General features: G+C 39.7%; 1 protein-coding gene across 1 annotated transcript; it reads right to left on the bottom strand.

Moving 5' to 3' along the window:
* Nucleotides 1-14,689: 14,689 nt before the first annotated feature.
* Nucleotides 14,690-16,411, bottom strand: LOC123829930 (DDB1- and CUL4-associated factor 8-like). Its single transcript, XM_045855847.1, has one exon. The coding sequence runs from the start codon at nucleotides 16,409-16,411 to the stop codon at nucleotides 14,690-14,692; it is 1,722 nt and encodes a 573-aa protein (XP_045711803.1).
* Between the last annotated feature and the right edge of the window lie 4,007 nt (nucleotides 16,412-20,418).

Below are 20,418 nucleotides of genomic sequence, written 5' to 3'. Positions count from 1 at the left end.
AAGTGAAAGAATGTTTGAAATTTCCAGTAACAGTGGGTGGCTGTGAGAACAATGGCAAGGGGGGTGGGGGATAAGTGCCTAGTTCTTTTTGCCACCTGCTATTTGGCACAGTTTCTCTCTATTGGTGGGGGGGGGGGGGGGTGGAGGAGGGACACAGGATTCATAGGGAAGGGGTTGTGCTCTGAACTAAAGCCTTCTTCAGGTTTCCCTGCGTGGCTGTGGGACTGCTTGTGCAAGAAGAAGAGGCACTTGGAGCCACATTTGGAAGGCAAGGGCAAAGTAGTAGCCCTATTTGGTTTATGCTCAGAAAGTAGGGCAGAGGCACATTGGTACTTACCTACTGGCTTGCCTTAGTGTGAGGCAGCAGCCGGGCCCACAGCCACAGCAACCCCGTTCAGATCTTTCTTCAGCTTCAGCAGCTCCATAAGAAGACTGCCCACTTCTCCTTCCCGCTCTCATGCCACCTTGGCTGGAGGCCTGGGGGCAGTGGAAGATCAGTGTGGGCCCCAGTTTGTCCTTGTGGGTTCTGGTTATTCCCCACAGGTTCCAGTCCATCTTTGCTTCTCCCACTCCATATCCATCTCTCCTTCCTGAATGCTGTGCTGAGCCCAGGCTCCAGCACCTGGAGCAAAGACAAAAACCTCACGAGCACTCACTGCTTAACCAGACCCCGCAATTACGTACTCTCTGGTCCCTATTATGAGTCACCTCTCTTTGGACCCTGAAGGAAGCAGCCATAACCACCTGTTTGGATTGAGTAAGTCACCAGATTATGTAGACAATTTGCCATTTGGAAGAGTCAGTTCCTCTAAAGAGAGGGGCTTGACTTGCATAGTATAGATAGGTAGGTACACAGATAGATCGATAACAGGGAGTGAAATAATTTTAAAAGTAGAGTTACTATGATAGATGACAACCAAGCTGGTAGTGTAGATCCCAGAAAATGAAAGTAATGTTAGAATTTTAGTTTATGTAAATATTGGTGTATTAGGAAATAGAAGAGAACAATAAACATCACAACCAACCTTCCATGAGATGGGGGACCAAGCTAACAATTCTAGCATATAAGCAGGTGAAATTCCAACTTTAATTTCTCAACCCAAACTATTTTCATTCCACAATGTGCTTTCTACAGGACAGTTCTATGTAGGCTCTCATGGCCTCTACGCAGTGTTATCATTGTCTTCTCCTTAGGCACAGGTTCTAACTGCAAAAAGTTTCTGCATAGGCCAAACTTTACTTTCATAAAGACAACTTCTGGCAGCCATTCCTTAAAAGGACAGGTGTGGAAAAGACCACAGGTGGAAAATGTATGTATATAAAGGAGTCTAATTATGAAATGGCAAGCCAAAAGAATTTTAGTGAGTCGTGCCAGTCCAACAGTGACCTTCAGCAGTGCTTCTTCCACCACACGAGACAAAAGCATAAGGCAAAAACTTTTCAGTAGTCTGGATCTTAGCCATCCCTCATGCACATCCATGAATTTCACTATCTTAATTTGCCTTGTCTTCCATCTCTTCAATAGTAAAATCTGAGGTTTCGACTTTCAGATTTCATTCTGAGAGACTTATGGGGGACTGAACACACATTTCCTTAATGGACAATGAGTTCAGAGATGGGTGTATGGCAAGGAGCTTACTACACCAGTCTCAAGCTGTGTTGTGGGGAGGACAAGGGATTTTTGGATGTTTTCACTGGGAGGGGCTTCGGAAGTTTCTTATCCTGTTGTTTCACTCAGAGTATCATGCTTTCCTTTTTCCTGCTAGGTTTGGCAACAATTTTCTTTCTAACTCCATTGTATAAGCAACCACCCAACCACCTATGGAACTTCATACACATATACCAGCAAGTATATTCAAGTGTAGTTTCTCAATAATTCTCTTTTGTTTGTATTTATTGATTTTTGAGAGAGAGCGGGAAGAGAGAGAGAGAGAGTGTGTGAGAGTCAGTCTTGTTGTTTTACTCATTTATGCATTCACTGAGTGCCCTGACCCGGGAGCAAACATGCAACCGTGGCGTACTGGGGCAATGCTCCAAGCAACTGAGCTACTGCCCAGGGCTCAATAGTTTTTCATAAAACCCATATTAAAATGGAAGACAGAAAACTTAAGTTCAGAGAAGTTAACTGTCCAATGCCATTGAGCTCAGGAGGTGTAAACCAGAGGATTACATGCAATTTGCAACTAAATTATTCCAACAAATAGTGGCACATAGCATAAGTGTTTTGGTGCGTGGTCATTTGGCCTAGGTGACAATGGAAATAGGGATCCCACATCTCAAGGTTTTTTCATGGTATTTTTAAGGGTTTAGTATTCTTTATCTGATGTTGATCATAAACCACAGTAAGATCGTGATATTTAAAAGTCACCTTTCACCTATTAAGGGGGGCTGCTGTCTCAACTTGAATTTTGTCAGTTGTATGGCAGGCATGTTAGCACTCAAGCCCTTTTCATTCATTGAATTGTAGTCCTCTGAGTAGAACAAACTAACCACCAACATTGAATCAACAAAAAACAAAACGTAAAATACAAAGTATGGAAACAGTACATTCTTGGGTAGGAACCATGAGGATTTGAATGGCATTAGATGAAAAGGTTTCTGCTAGTGAAGGTACCAAAATTCTGCCACTTTGAAACTGCTATGGGGGATATTAGTTTTAAGCTGTTTGCTAAGGGACAAGACTCAGAAATAACCTTTCACCTTATTCCCTTTCCTTCCCAAGTGATTCAGAAGGAGAAACCTGTTTCAGGAAGGAGGTTTTAGGATGCGACCTTAGCCTAATTTGAATTAAGTATGGGAAACAAGAGGGCTTCAGGCAGGTGTGAGCTGTATACCTCAGATGTCCCATTATTTCTGTTTGTCCTAGCAGGTGTTTTTCTGCCAGGTGTGTTCCCCTCTTTCTCAACTACCAGTTCATAGACCATTTTCAGTTCTGAAATCTAAGTCCTTGTTCTCCTGATTTTTTCTCCTTGTCAAAAAAATTTCTGATTTTCCCAGAATGTATCACTGTCTTACAAATTTGTGTGCCAACATGAATTCCTCATGTGAATTTTTAAACTTTGATTTTTCTTGTGTTAATGTGTGACTTTTAATTTTCTTATTATCACAGCCTAGAAAAAGTTAAAAAATGGGAGGTAAATGAAATATTACTTTTTAGCCTACACAGAACCACTCCTAATTACCATTAAAAACATACAAAGATGTGCACTCACATCACTACCATTCAAAGCTGTTCAGGAGATCCAAGCAAATACAGCAAGTGATGGAGAAATAAGAGATATAATTAGAACAAAATGCATTAAAGTGTAACTGATTGTCAATAGTATGACAGGACATAGAGACAATGTGACATCATCTTGTTAATGAATAGGAACTAATATGAGAGTAGAATATAGTGATCATTTACACAAACCTCATAGGTTATTTCTCCCCTAAAATTTAAGAACAATAGCTTATTGTCTTTGATGTAATATAGCAGTTGCCATAAGGTGCCTTCTGATTTCAATGATCAGTTTCAGCCTTTAATACATGTCCCATTAGATCTCACTCTACTTTAAAATATCTCTTTGTTCACTTAGTAATTAAAAGAACTGTTTTGCTGATATTTTAAGTACACCATCCTGGACTATGTTGGGATATTCATTTTCTAATGTCAAGGTATCTGATACTCATTACAGAGGTTCCTCAGATTTTAGTCCAGGTTTTAGAAACTGGGTTTCTGAAAGAGTATGATAGTATGCCTCTCCTCTATGGTAGTCTGCAGAAGGCTCCTTTTCCAGTAACTCTAGGAAGGGCATAGATTTGAACAGCACTGAATTTTTTAGCATTCTCTAAGTATATGGTAGGTATGATCAACAAGAATTTTTATAAACATTTGGTGGGGAGTGCAAATTCCAGATTGAATGTTAAATGAAGATGACCTTGACAGAGTCATGGATGTCATGATAATGCCTGTTATCTATTTCATACAGAGGTAACTCCTTTGTCTTCAGTGAAGCAAAGTTTTGCCAGACATCTTTACTTTCTATTTCATAGCTAATTCTGTATTTCACACGAAATGTCATTAATGTAATGACCAAGGCAAATTTCTTCAGTTACAAATTTTTTAATTGTTCAATTACAGATTTCTGCTTTTTCCCCCAACACCAGCCCAAACCCTTAGCAAACCCCCAACATTCCTCCCATTTCTACCCCCCCTGTTGTTTTCCATTTGTTCTTTATAATTGTTCCTACAAACCATTCACCCTTTTCCCCTGAAATTTTCTCCCCTCCCCCCTCTGGTCACTGTCAGCCTCTTCTAAATTTCAGTGTCTTTGATTATATTTTGCTTGTTTGTTCGTTTTGTTGATTAGGTTCCTGTTAAAGGTGAGATCATATGGTATTTGTCTTTCACACCTGGCTTATTTCACTTAGCATAATGCTTTCCAGTTCCATCCATGCTGTTGCAGAGGGTAGGAGCTCCTTCTTTCTTTCTGCTGTGTAGAATTTCATTGTGTAAATGTACCATAGTTTTTTGATCCATTCATTTACTGATAGGCACTTAGGTTGCTTCCAACACTTGGCTATTGTAAATTGTGCTGCTATGAACATTGGGGTGCATAGGTTCTTTTGGATTGGTGTTTCAGAGTTCTTAAGATATAATCCTAGCAGTGGAATTGCCATGTCAAAAGGCAGTTCCATTTTTCCATTTTTAGTTTCCTGAGAAACCCTTTACTGTTTTCCATAGTGGTTGCACCAGTCTGCAATCCCACCAACAGTGCACCAAGGTCCCCTTTTCTCCACAACCTCTCCAACACTTGTTGGTTGCTTTGTTTATGATGGCCATTCTGACTGGTGTGAAGTGGTATCTCATTGTGATTGTAATTTGCATCTCTCTTATAGCTAGGGATACTGAGCATCTTTTCATGTGTCTCTGAACCCTCTGTATGTCCTCCTTGGAGAAGTGTCTGTTCAAGTCCCTTGTCCATTTTTCAATTGGGTTGCTTGTCTTCCTGGAGTGGAGTAATGTGAGTTCTTTATATATTTTGGAGAGTAAACCCTTGTCTGAGGTATCATTAGCAAATATGTTCTCCCATACAGTTGGTTCTTTTTTTTTAATACTGTTTTCTTTAGCTGTGCAGAAGCTTTTTATTTTGATGAGATCCCATTTGTTTATTCTTTCTTTCATGTCCCTTCCTCCAGGGGACATATTAGTGAAAATACTGCTGCATGAAATATCTGAGATTTTCCTGACTATGTTCTCCTCTAGGACTTTGATGGTGTCATGACTTATATTTAAATCTTTTATTGACCTTGAATTTATTTTTGTGTATGGTGTAAGGTGGTGCTCATTTCATTTTTTTGCATGTAACTGTCCAGCTATCCCAGCACCATTTGTTGAAGAGGCTATTTTTACTTCAATTTATGCTGCTTCCTGCTTTGTCAAATATTAATTAACTGTGGAGACTTGGGTTTATTTCTGGCCTCTCTGTTCTGTTCCATTTGTCTATCTGTCTGTTTTTGTGCCAGTACCAGGTTGTTTTGATTACAGCGGCCTTGTAATGCAGTTTAGTATCAGGTATGGTGATCCTTCCTACTTTGCTCTTCTTCCTCAAAATTGCTGCAGCTATTTGGGGTCATTTATGGTTCCATATAAATTTTAGAAGTGTTTGTTCTATATCTGTGAAATATGCCAATGGTATCTTAATAGGTATTGCATTGAATCTATAAATTGCTTTGGGTAGTATGGACATTTTAATTATGTTAATTCTTCTGATCCATGAACACGGTATTTGTTTCCATTTGTTTGTGTCTGCCTTGATTTCTTTCTTCAGCGTTGTGTAGTTTTCTGAGTACAGGTCTGTTACCTCCTTGATTAGGTTTATTCCTAGGTATTTTATTTTTCTTGTTCCTATATCAAATGGGATTTTTTTTCCCTGATTTCTGCTTCTGATGATTCATTGCTGGTATACAAAAATGCCTTTAATTTCTGGATATTGACTTTGTATCCCACTGTTTTGCCAAATTCATTTATTAGGTGGAGCAGGTATTTTTTTTTTGCGGGGTCTATAGGGTTTTCTATGTACACTATCATGTCATCTGCAAACAGTGACAGTTTTGTTTCCTCCTTTCCAATTTGGATGCCTTTTATTTCTTTTTCTTGTCCGATTGCTGTGGCTAAAACTTCTAATACTATGTTGAATAGAAGTGGTGAAAATGGACAACCTTGTGTTGTTCCTGATCTTAGTGGGAAATATTTTAGATTTTGCCCATTGAGTATGATGTTGACTGTAGGTCTCTCATATATGGCCTTTATTATGTTGAGGAATGCTCCCTCTGTTTCCACTTTGCTTAGTGTTTCTATCATAAATGGGTGCTATACTTTAGCAAATGCTTTTTCTGCATCTATTGATATGATCATGTGATTTTTGTGTTTGCTTTTGTTTATGTGATGTATTACATTTATTGATTTGAGAATGTTGTACCATCCTTGCATCCCTGTGATGAATCCCACTTAATCATGGTATGATGTTTTTAATGTGTAGCTGGATGAGGCTTGCCAATATTTTATTGAGCACTTTAGAGTCTATGTTCATCAGCAATATTGGCTGGAAGTTCTCTTTCTTTTTTTTTTGTGTCTAGTTACAATTTTATTTTAATAGTTCAGTGTGCCCAGAAAAAAAAGTACATAATCCTAGAAAGTTTATTTTCTTATTTTCTGAGAAAATGAGGTTTAATTATCTTCTCTTTTTTGAATCCAAAAAATTCCCATGTGTCTAAACTAGTGGCCTTACTTCATATTTTACAAACCAGAATGTCAAAGCAATGACATCAGGCTCCCCACACTCATCTTCCCACACCAAACCTGTCAGTTTTCTTGACTGATTTCTACCATCTGGTCTGATTGTAAGAAAGGTAATTCCTCCACTGGCTTCTAGATCACACTTCCTCACAAGGGATTGAATCCTCTTATTTTCCTCACTTTCCCACATTTTTCTTTGTTGCTCTCACCTAGATGTTTACTGCCAATATGCTTTTTTTCTAATATCCTTTATGGTAAAAAATAAAGTATGGAAATTTCCCCTTAATTCTATTTCATTCCACCTGTCACTCCTTCTTTCTTTTTCTCATCATAGCCAAACTTCTGAAAAGACTTGCCTACACTCACCATTTTAATTGCTCTCCTCCTAGAAACATTTCAGCCAATGTAAACCAGGCTCCACTCCACCTTGGCTCTAAAGATGTCTTTAAAATTTTACTTACTGCAAAGAAAAGTTTCCTGTTAAATGATCAGTGCTTTAAAGAAATTAGCTATGCAGGAATATTTTGTAATGTTTCAAAATACTATGTACTTTACAATTTAGTTTGGTGAAATGTCTCTGAGAAAATTTTTTTCTTTTTAGAATTTGCTAAATGTTGTCCTTTAAAATTTCATTTTTATTTCAATTTACACTTTTTATTTCACTTTTATTTGGAGCAACTTACCAGAAGCAAATCATTGAACAAAATAGAGAAATGATGAAAGAAAGAATATTTTCAAAAGGTCACAAATAATGAAAGTTACTCAGCATGAATCACAAAATAAGCAGGGACTTCATAAACCAAGAGAGCTAATTTATTTCTACTGACATGATAAATATTACCAGAATTACTATGGCTACTAAAGGTAAAGATTTTTGGGATATTTAGTGCATTGTTTATTATTTTTAAATAATTTTAGACTTATAGAAAAATTTCAAAGAAAAAGCACAGAGTTCCCAGATAATACTCTTTTTTCTCTAATGTTAACATCATACATTACATTGGTATATTTGTTTAACGAAGAACAAGAACTGGTTTATTAGTACTAACAAAACTACAGACTTTATTCAGATTTTATCACTTTTTCCACTAATGTCCTTTTCTGTTCCAGGATTCTATACAGGACACCACATTGCATTTAGTCACATTGTCTCCTTAGGCTCCTCTGGTCTGTGGTAGTTTCTCAACTATTCTTTGTTTCCTATGACCTTGAAAGACTTGAGGAGTTCTGGCCCATATTTGGTAGAATGTCCCTCAGTTTGAGTTGCATTGATATATTTTCATGGCCACAGCAAAGTTATGGGTTTTAAGAAAGAATAACCAGAGAGGTAAATAATTATATTGGAGACATATGACATCAGTGTGACTTTATCACTGGTGATATTAACCACCATCACTTGGTTAAGTGGTGTTGGTAGTTTTATTTTGTTTTTTACTGTGAGGTTATTATTTTTTCCCTTTATATGCTGTGTTCCTTGGAGGCAAGACACTAAATCTAGCCCATACTCAAAGTAGACGGAGATTAAAACTCCATCTCTTCATGAAGTCATTGTCTACTCATGCTATTTGGAATTATTCTGTAGTGAGATTTAGCCCTTCTCTCAATTAATTAATTAATTAATTAATTAATTTATTTATACCATGATGGATTGGTGAATATTTAAGTCTTTAGGTCATAATGTAATACCACTTTATTTGGGGAGGGGGTGAAATTATTCCAGCTTTGGCCATTGGGAACTCAGTTTTCATGTGTCACATTGGTGGGCCCTCATCCACTTCCATGCTATGTAGAACTACAAGATGCTCCAAGTTTATTTTGTATACTTCCTGGCCCAGCTCTGAAATTACACATTTTTCCCAGGATCGCCTGTTCCTTTTATTAGAGAATAGTTTTATAAATCAAGATCTGACAGCTGGGGGTACCCATTGTTACTGAGGTATCACTGTCCCCAGGGCCTCTCGGGGGACAGAGCTATGAAATATGTGTCAGTGTACTAACCTATGTATATACACATTTATAACATTATTTCTACAGCTATTATCTAGAATATATATATATATATATATATATATATATATATATATATATATACCTATTGTGCTAGCCTAATTGTGAATTGATACTGGTATCTTCAACTCTGATTCAGTACTGCAGGGTTCATCTACCCTTCCCTCCTTGCTCATCTGTAATTTACCTCTCTGACAGTAAAACACCTAATTGTCGCTGTCCATCATACACTTTTTGATTTTTTCACCTGAGACATATATATACAGCTGATTTAAAATTATCACTTAATGTGAATCATTATGAGATATTAATTTGTCGATAAAGTTTTTACATACATTTCATTTTGTTTTTACCCTTACAAGTGCCCTTCAAAACAGCACTTGACAAAGTTATTTAGTCAGTTTCTTTTTCTCCCACCTGCTTCAGTGAGGATAGGTCATACATTTGTAATAGACTTAGATTCATTTGTCACAGTGTTCGATTCTAAGATCCTCTGACATCCTGGTTCGATTTTTGTTAGTTGGCATTTATTAAAGTTTATTATTTTTCATGTATAACTCCATGAGTGTTAACAAATGCATTGGTTCATATATCTACCATTCCAGTATCACACAGAGCAATTCCATCACCCTAAAATTCCACACAAATTTTTTTTTATGGAAGCCACTACAGGAGAAAGCATGGAACAAAATCTCCCCCCAATCCACAAATATTTAGTTCTATCTGGTAATGTTAATGTAAGTTTATTTCCACATTACTAAGAACATTTAAAAACCTTTACAGGTACCCTTACTCACCCAAACTTCATAACTGCAAACTTTTAAAAATATTAAAGAGTATGATTATCAACTGCAACTTATTAGTTTTAAGAGTCTAATACCTAATGACCAAATATTGACTCTTACTTAGAAAGCTGATCACTATGGAAAAAAATGTTTCCTTATATGATGCAAGATCTTAATGGCTATCTATCATGGGTTTTAGTCCCTTTAAATTTTGGTTATACCTGTCAGCTGAAGAAGAGAATCCCTAGAATATCAGGGTTATTACAATATTTCTAGCAGAGTAAAAGAACCAATCAGTCACGGTAAGATGTGATGTGAATTTGAGACTTATAAGTGTGAGGGCTAAAAATGTATTAATATTTTCCTCCCGCCCATCTAAATTTTTCTAAACTCAGTTAATAACCAAATTAACCAAGACAGATTAACAGGAGAAGAACAAAGTTTAATACATGCACATAGGGAATGCTTAGGTGTGGAAATTCCTAGGACTGTGAGGCAACTTTGGGTATCTAATATATTTTTGGACAAAGGAGAGTGAGGGGGAACTAGGTATTAGATTTCAGAAGTGACAGTGGATGATTTACAGGTAATTGAGAAATAGCAGAATACACACACACACAAAACAGGAAACTCCTTTCTAGGCCACTGAGAGACAATGGGATACAGAGGGTATCTAGGCAAAAGCTACCAGCCTGAAGCCCTCTTGTTTCCCATACTTAATTCAAATTAGGCTAAGGTCGCATCCTAAAACCTCCTTCCTGAAACAGGTTTCTCCTTCTGAATCACTTGGGAAGGAAAGGGAATAAGGTGAAAGGTTATTTCTGAGTCTTGTCCCTTAGCAAACAGCTTAAAACTAATATCCCCCATAGCAGTTTCAAAGTGGCAGAATTTTGGTACCTTCACTAGCAGAAACCTTTTCATCTAATGCCATTCAAATCCTCATGGTTCCTACCCAAGAATGTACTGTTTCCATACTTTGTATTTTACGTTTTGTTTTTGTTGATTCAATGTTGGTGGTTAGTTTGTTCTACTCAGAGGACTACAATTCAATGAATGAAAAGGGCTTGAGTGCTAACATGCCTGCCATACAACTGACAAAATTCAAGTTGAGACAGCAGCCCCCTTAATAGGTGAAAGGTGACTTTTAAATATCACGATCTTACTGTGGTTTATGATCAACATCAGATAAAGAATACTAAACCCTTAAAAATACCATGAAAAAACCTTGAGATGTGGGATCCCTATTTCCATTGTCACCTAGGCCAAATGACCACGCACCAAAACACTTATGCTATGTGCCACTATTTGTTGGAATAATTTAGTTGCAAATTGCATGTAATCCTCTGGTTTACACCTCCTGAGCTCAATGGCATTGGACAGTTAACTTCTCTGAACTTAAGTTTTCTGTCTTCCATTTTAATATGGGTTTTATGAAAAACTATTGAGCCCTGGGCAGTAGCTCAGTTGCTTGGAGCATTGCCCCAGTACGCCACGGTTGCATGTTTGCTCCCGGGTCAGGGCACTCAGTGAATGCATAAATGAGTAAAACAACAAGACTGACTCTCACACACTCTCTCTCTCTCTCTTCCCGCTCTCTCTCAAAAATCAATAAATACAAACAAAAGAGAATTATTGAGAAACTACACTTGAATATACTTGCTGGTATATGTGTATGAAGTTCCATAGGTGGTTGGGTGGTTGCTTATACAATGGAGTTAGAAAGAAAATTGTTGCCAAACCTAGCAGGAAAAAAGGAAAGCATGATACTCTGAGTGAAACAACAGGATAAGAAACTTCCCGAAGCCCCTCCCAGTGAAAAACATCCAAAAATCCCTTGTCCTCCCCACAACACAGCTTGAGACTGGTGTAGTAAGCTCCTTGCCATACACCCATCTCTGAACTCATTGTCCATTAAGGAAATGTGTGTTCAGTCCCCCATAAGTCTCTCAGAATGAAATCTGAAAGTCGAAACCTCAGATTTTACTATTGAAGAGATGGAAGACAAGGCAAATTAAGATAGTGAAATTCATGGATGTGCATGAGGGATGGCTAAGATCCAGACTACTGAAAAGTTTTGCCTTATGCTTTTGTCTCGTGTGGTGGAAGAAGCACTGCTGAAGGTCACTGTTGGACTGGCACGACTCACTAAAATTCTTTTGGCTTGCCATTTCATAATTAGACTCCTTTATATACATACATTTTCCACCTGTGGTCTTTTCCACACCTGTCCTTTTAAGGAATGGCTGCCAGAAGTTGTCTTTATGAAAGTAAAGTTTGGCCTATGCAGAAACTTTTTGCAGTTAGAACCTGTGCCTAAGGAGAAGACAATGATAACACTGCGTAGAGGCCATGAGAGCCTACATAGAACTGTCCTGTAGAAAGCACATTGTGGAATGAAAATAGTTTGGGTTGAGAAATTAAAGTTGGAATTTCACCTGCTTATATGCTAGAATTGTTAGCTTGGTCCCCCATCTCATGGAAGGTTGGTTGTGATGTTTATTGTTCTCTTCTATTTCCTAATACACCAATATTTACATAAACTAAAATTCTAACATTACTTTCATTTTCTGGGATCTACACTACCAGCTTGGTTGTCATCTATCATAGTAACTCTACTTTTAAAATTATTTCACTCCCTGTTATCGATCTATCTGTGTACCTACCTATCTATACTATGCAAGTCAAGCCCCTCTCTTTAGAGGAACTGACTCTTCCAAATGGCAAATTGTCTACATAATCTGGTGACTTACTCAATCCAAACAGGTGGTTATGGCTGCTTCCTTCAGGGTCCAAAGAGAGGTGACTCATAATAGGGACCAGAGAGTACGTAATTGCGGGGTCTGGTTAAGCAGTGAGTGCTCGTGAGGTTTTTGTCTTTGCTCCAGGTGCTGGAGCCTGGGCTCAGCACAGCATTCAGGAAGGAGAGATGGATATGGAGTGGGAGAAGCAAAGATGGACTGGAACCTGTGGGGAATAACCAGAACCCACAAGGACAAACTGGGGCCCACACTGATCTTCCACTGCCCCCCAGGCCTCCAGCCAAGGTGGCATGAGAGCGGGAAGGAGAAGTGGGCAGTCTTCTTATGGAGCTGCTGAAGCTGAAGAAAGATCTGAACGGGGTTGCTGTGGCTGTGGGCCCGGCTGCTGCCTCACACTAAGGCAAGCCAGTAGGTAAGTACCAATGTGCCTCTGCCCTACTTTCTGAGCATAAACCAAATAGGGCTACTGCTTTGCCCTTGCCTTCCAAATGTGGCTCCAAGTGCCTCTTCTTCTTGCACAAGCAGTCCCACAGCCACGCAGGGAAACCTGAAGAAGGCTTTAGTTCAGAGCACAACCCCTTCCCTATGAATCCTGTGTCCCTCCTCCACCCCACCCCCCACCAATAGAGAGAAACTGTGCCAAATAGCAGGTGGCAAAAGAACTAGGCACTTATCCCCCACCCCCCTTGCCATTGTTCTCACAGCCACCCACTGTTACTGGAAATTTCAAACATTCTTTCACTTTTTTTTTTTTTAATGTGTTGATGTTCTTGCCATTATACATCCCACCCAATTGTGCGGGATTGCCCTGAACCTAGGATTCTAGTTTTAACTCTGCTTTCCTTATGGCACGTTTTAAACCACAGTGCATCCTTCAGGCTCATGTGTTCTTTAGGGACATTTAACATCCTTTCCTGACAGCAGAGCTTGGTAGGGGCTACCCCACGGGGCTAGAATCCTAGGCAGCTGTCCCTAACTTTGAATCTCAGCCAGCAGAAATTTTGGACATGTAATTTTCCATTCTAAAGTGTAATCTCATTATATATACTTCTCAAACTGCGCTCAAGGGCCCGGAGATAATGTCAATTTAAGGAGCACTAGCCAAGAAAACTGTTGTCAGGGCACAGGATGTTTTATCACATCCATCTTTACCAAGAAACATCTGCAAAGCAGGGTGGGTTATACTTCCCAGGGGTGTTGGGGGCAAGGAGGGCCTCTGCATCACCAAGACAAATAACAGGTGTAAAACTGAAACACTCTTATTGCACACCAACTGGACCTCCTGCACCCAACATTTACATTAAATAAGACTTACAACAAAAGAGTTTTCAAAGCAATTTAACCCCTCAAATCAATCTTAAGTAATGCATAGAGTTGATGAGATATTTCACCCAATAATATCACACAATTTATCTGTAAGTAGAAACTATTCTTTATTCAAACAGGAAGTTCTTCTTAAAGTTGGTTCTAATTTATACGTATTTTCAAATATTAAGAATTCTTAATTTCCTGACTGGTACCCTCTAGGAGATGGTTGTCCCACAGGACTCTGTGCAAGGTAATCCTGTGGGAATTCTCAGCCATGCTACTTCACAAGTATTCGAAGTACCAGGCAGACAGTGTCAGGCCACTAAACTTAATCCTTTCCAGCCCTGTCAGGCTCAATTCGTCACTATTAACGTATGGATTCAGAAAACAAGAACAACACAAAGTTATTAATTCTGGATAGATAAATTCACTTCCTATGGATCTACCTAACCACCTTTTCTCTACATTTACCATTCTTGCTCTCCCTTCCTCTCTCTAAGACACTGTATTATTACACAAGTGTGTACATTTATGCATGCAGTTAATTTTACTCACTTTTAAAAAAATAAACACATTCATACAACTTTCAGATCAACCAAATAACTCACTAATGTACTACTAATGATGGAAGAAAGGTGAGAGTTTTCAGTGTCAGAAATGATACGATAGACTCAATAAATCTCTTAATATTTCACCAGAATCAGGAACCTTTGGAAGTGTACCGTAAGAGAACAGAGTGAGCCATCAATACATTCCTTCTACATTTACACAGAAGTAAGGGGTAATGAAAGAGGAATAAAGAGACCTAGTGAGAGGAAAGGAATGAGGGAAGAAGCATGTGAGAAAGGAAAGAAGGAAAGCACAGGAAAGATATGAAAGGTAGTTTTTATTGTGGAAAATAAAAGAAGAAAGGCAAATCTATTAGTCAATCTGAATTTCAAACTTGAAAGTCCAGCCTACTGCGGTGACATCTAGCTGGATCAGGTACGCAGCATTCAGGATGGCAGGCACTGCACATGTTCTTGGTCTTGTCCCTGTTATGTGCGCTCTTAGTCTGCAGCCTCGTCCTCGGATACATCTGTGGAATGGGGAGACTGATGCCACTCTGTTTCCTCGAGTCCAACTGAGCGCGGCACCCAGTGACCAATATGAGGACCAGAACTTCTGTATGTCAGGTGATGCATAAGGAACAAAATCAGGTCGCTGTCAGACACATCAGTGTGGCCCGACCATTCTCTGTCTCGTTCCTGCTTGTTCTTCTTAATCACATCCTTTAACCCACGAAGCTGAGTGGGATCTTTTGCTGTGGGTGCCCAGATCTTGGCATCATGGTCTAGGCCACTGGTCGCCATCACAGGGAGGTAAGGGTGGGGCTCAAGACAGTTTACAGTACCTGCCCTGTCCCCTCTCTCCAGGAGCTGAATGATCTGACAGGATGATTTCTCCCAGAGGAAGATGTGCCCATCATCGCTACCGCTCACCACAAACTCACTCCCAGGGCCATAGAAATTAACACCTTTGACGGTGGCATTATTTCTGTGCCCCTTATATCTCTTAGCATACTGGGCCCCATCACAGCTAGAGGAGTGGAAGAGGTAAATATCTTCATCCGTGTAACTGGCCAGGACCTCTGTGCCATCATGGCTGTACACCAGGCAGGTGATGTATACTCCAGCATCACAGCTGACCAGGTGATGAGGACAGAACTTCTTGAGTACTCCATTATTCTCATTCTCATCAATTTTCCTCTGGTCGTAAATTCTTACAAACTGGTCCATTCCACCCACAGCAAACTGGTAAGTATTGGCAGGATTCACAAAGATCGTATAGAGTCCCACTTTCCTCCAATTCTCTTTTGCTACCACCACTTTGGAAGCCGGCTGGTCTTGTCTGAGGTCAATGCCAAAGACGACGGCGTCTTCACCTGAGGTCAGGAACTTAAAAGGGGAGTCTGGCTCCAGAGCCAGCTTGTGGCTGGCTCCCCTATGTTGGGCCACCTGCTTAGAGAAGCTGCTGTGTGGCAGAGCAGGTAGCTGTGCCACCCGTACCTGCCCATCACGGGCACACGTGGCCAGGGTGGAATCGCCACAATTGGGCAGGAACTTGGCCTGAAAGACGTTATTTCTGTGGCCACTTTCAAAGTTCAGTACTGGCTGCTGACGGGCCCAATCCCAGACTATCACTGTCAGGTCATCACTGCTGCTGGCCAGCCAGGTACCACGCTGGTTAAAGTGAACACTATTGACACAACCACGGTGGCCTTCTAGCTCGTACTGCAAGCAGAAACGCTGCACAAACAGTCTTGCCCCACAGGCCTCGTACACAAAGCGGGCGCTTGACCCCAGCTGCCGATCCCGAAGAGCAGTAAGGACGTTCCAGCGAGGGAGGGGCAGGGCAGAGGTCTCTGAGGACACCCAGTCCTCCAGGGCCCGAGCCTCATCTGATAAACACTGATCAGGGTTGCTCTCATTGCACGGTACCTGACGCCGGTCTTCTGCCGCTTCTTCCTCACCTTCCTCTACTTCTCGTCTTAGTCCGCCGTCACCGTGCTCGCGTGTGTCTCGGCCACCATCGTTTTGCGCATCTGTGCTTTGATTTTCTATGCCAGCAAGTTCGGGAACACTACCATCCTCGCCTCTGTCACCCTCTCTGGGCAATCTCAAGTTCATTTGAGGGTCAGGTGTCGAATGGAGATCTGACGAGGTCTCCATCTTGGCCTCCACTTTACAGTGCTCATCTAGGCCATCTGTGCTACTCCCATTACCAGACATCTAGGGACGCTAGAAGCTGTAGCCGCCTGCTGTAGTGGTAAAAGTCCTAGCGGCCTGAAGAAGGTGGCTGGACAGCCCTGGGTAGTAACAGACCAGAGGAGAAGAACGTAGCCCTACAGGTTCGCCACCATCTTGGGTAGGCAAAACCTGAAAGGGACGGTAACTGCCAGAGGCCGTTCCCAGTACGGGGAGCCGATGAGGTTCAAAAGACTTTTTCCCATCTACAGTCTCGCGGTTATTCCAATGCTTGGGTTTTGTGGGGGGTTTTTTTGTTTTTTGTTTTTTCCCATTATCTAGTCCCAGAGCCTGGTGCACGTACCTGTCTTACACTGTCAACCAGTGTCTTGCTGCTTTTTTTTCTTTTTTCGAAGATCGAAACATACGCAGTTGAGAGGCGTTCTTATTAGAGAACCTGCCACAAAGCCCATCCTCCTCAGGAAAAGCACTTACCCTAAGCCTCTCGGTTTTGATCGAAGGTAATGTACAGTCCTGAAATGAATAGTCAAATGCAGTGCGAGACTGCTGAGGACCCCACAGATAGTGAGCTCCTGAAATGCAAACAATATCTTCACCAAATCAAACACTTTAAGGAAAACCTCGAGAACTCTAATTGGTAGGAAAGCCATAGTGTCGACACATAAAAAACACAACGCCTAGGTAATTGCATTTTGGATTGAAAAATGAATACCTTTTCAGCATGAGTAGATCCCAAATGTTGCCTTAGGCATGACTACTAATAAGATATTTATTATTCATTTGAATAGCAAATTTAAATGTGCGTCCTGTATTTTGTTTTCCGTTAACTCTGGCAGGCTTTTTTGGTGAGAACAGTGCTTGAGACCCTCTGTGTCATCAAAGCTGAAATTAACTGATCAGTTTAATGTAGACATTGAAACAGCGATTGCATCACCAATTTGAAATAGAAGCACAGCTCTTTCTTCCTCCACCAGAGAGTCTATGTATTTATTTGGAGTTTGTTCAGCTTAGGATTCTTGCAGAACACCACCATAAATAAAATCATGCAGAAGGAATTCTTCTGTGATGTTATAAAGGTATCACAATATTGAAAATATTTCCCAAAATAGGAAAGAGGCTTGAGTGTGTGCGCTTTTAGGCAAAGAAAACTCAGAGACTGTTATTGTGATTCCTATGTTAACTTCAGAGCTTTTGGCAAATGATTTATCTAGGGTGAGGCCCGTAAATTTTTTAATGGCTACAGTGAACTACTGACCAAGTGGGGAAAACAAGATTTCCCTCAGAGTAATTGCAAGATCAATGGAAAGCCGATTAAACACACAAGTATGTACTCTTCTGGAGAGAAGAATTCTATTCCTAAATGTAGTGGAAACACATGCAAAAGAATATCCATAGTGTTCTGCAGAGAACAGCACAGCCACCTGAAAACGTCCTGAAGGCCTATCAAGAGTATTACTGATGAATCATTTAGCATATATATCTATAATGGAATAATGTATAAAAATGAGGATTCATGAATTAAAATTAAATGCAGGAATATGGGTGAATCTTAAAATAACGATGAAGAAATACACAAGTGAGTGAAGAGTACTCCGTAATTTCATTTTTTAGGCAGAAATTTATACTTTTCATGCGTAAAAAATGTATTTAGAACCACAAGTCAATAACTGAGTTCAAATTCAGGGTAATAATTAAGAGAAGAACAGGAAGTTAAAATCTGGAAGAGGGAATACTGAATAAACTATTGGAGACATTATAGATTATAGTGGATATAGGTATGTTGTTATCCTTTTTACTGTTTATTCAGTGACAGATACATATACATGTATGTATATATACATATATATATATAACCTTTTCTGTGTATGATAGATTACATGGTAGTTCATTAACAAGGAGTCTTCTTCAGCCATGGACCACAAAAACAAAATACAACAAAACAATCAATCACCCACCTAGGGGAACTAGAGCCTAAACCCTATTATGCTCTTTCTGGCTCGGTCCTGGGAAGGAATCCCTCATAATTTGATTTGGAAACATGCCTAGCCCCATTTTCAGGAACAATTTCCCTTTCAGAGTTTGAGTCAGTTTATTTTAATCTGATGCTGTTGTATTAGTTTGGGTTGATTTTTCTACGATACAAACTCATGAAGCAAAGTGATTATGAATTGGCTTTTCATTTAAGTTTGCATTTAATTTATTTGATCCATTGGGTATGTTTCCATTCCTACTCATACATTCACTCATTCTCCAGAAATTTATTTCGAGTCTCTAAATAAACACCACATGCTTTTCTAGGTTCTGATGATGAAAGTGGTAATCCTTCACTCATAGAGCATAAAATATAGGGGGGGAAGACAATAGACAAGTCAACTCGTAGATCATATGAGGCACTGATGAGTGGTATGAAGAGAAATAAAGGTATGCAAGTGCACATAGACTGGAAGTTGTTATTTTAGACAGTGCATTCAAAGAAGGTCTCTTTTATGGGATGATACTTCAGCAGAGGGCTGAAAAAAAAGAAATGGAGTATGGAAATTTCTAGGTTAAGAATGTTCCCTATACAGTGATGCTGAGTGCAAATGCTCTAAAGTAGAAGCAGAATATGAGTGTTCACGGCACTTCAAGGAGGCCACCGTGACTGAAACAATGCAGGTAAGCATGACAGAGAGTGTCAGACAATGGGATCAGGAGATGCAAAGGCCAACTACTTGGACCCTTTCTGTCCATGACCAAGAATTTTAATTTTTCTTTCATTCTGTGTGTGGTGGAAAGCCTTTAGAAGCTTTGGAGTGGGAGAATGGCATTGCCTGACTTACTTTTAAAAAGATGACACAGGCTGCTGTGTGGATAACAGAACGAGGTAAGAAGAGAGAGCAGAAGTACTAAACTATTGTTCTAATCTGGGTGAGACATTAAGGTGGCTTAAATGAGGGTGAAGACAGCACAGGTGGTGAAAACTGTTTAGGTTTGAAATATATTTTCACAGTGGAAATGTCAACATTTAATCCTAAATTGAATGTGAATGTGAGATGGATTCGTCAGGCTACTGCCAAGAAATGCATATCATTTGGGCACTTTGAAGCAGTTCATGAGTGGGATTTTTACAAAAGTGAGAAGTCTATAGGGAGTTCTCAAGAGAAAGGTCAGGACCTCAGGGTCTTTAAGAACAGGAAGACATTATATTGTACCTCTAGGCCTAAAAGTGGGGAAGCTAGAGAGCAGTTATCAAAAACCTGAGACAGAAAGGGCAGTGTGGAGAGTCTGAACTGTCAAGGGCTATCATTTACCATCCCTCGGTAAAATGATAAGGAGAGGGCCAGGGAGACAAATTTCCCAAATTAATGCTCCTCTCTTTGTTGTCCTGGTGGTACTTCCCATTGAGTCATGTGCAGAAGGTAGAATTTTATATCCTGTAACTTTACTGAACTTATTGATTCTAATAGTTTTTGTGTGTGCATATGTGTGTGTGTTAGTAGTCTTTAGAGTTTTCCATGTATAAGGAAATGCCATCTGCAAACAGTTCATTTTACTTCACACTTTCCAATTTGGATGCCTTTCATTTATTTTTTTCCTAATGTCCCTGGCTAGGAGTTCCAGTACTGTGTTGTATTGATACGTCAAGAGCAGCTGTGCTTCACATTTTCGTGATCTTGAAGGTAAAGTGTTCAGCTTTTCACTCTTTAGTGTGATGTTAGCTGTCAGCTTTTCATTTATGGTCTTCATTATGTTGAAGTGAGTTCCCTCTATATCTAGTTTTTTAAGAATTTTTGTCATGAAAGGGTATTGGATTTTGTCTAGTTTTTTTTTCCCCCACTTACTGTGATGATTGTGTGACTTTTATCCTTCATGCTGTTAAAGGTGTATCACTTTGATTAATTTGCTTATGTTTTTTTCAATGTATTTTATTGAGTATACTATTATAGTTGTCTCATGTTTCTCTCCCCTTTATTCCCTCCTCCCTGTACCCCCTCCCACCATCACTCCCCCCACCTTAGTTCATGTCCATAGGTCATATATACAAGTTCTTT

The sequence above is a fragment of the Phyllostomus hastatus genome, unplaced genomic scaffold (assembly GCF_019186645.2).
Source record: "Phyllostomus hastatus isolate PE091 unplaced genomic scaffold, TTU_PhHast_1.1 phas_scaffold_12, whole genome shotgun sequence".
NCBI classification, from domain to species: domain Eukaryota; kingdom Metazoa; phylum Chordata; class Mammalia; order Chiroptera; family Phyllostomidae; genus Phyllostomus; species Phyllostomus hastatus.
This window is presented reverse-complemented; position numbering and strand designations above follow the sequence as displayed.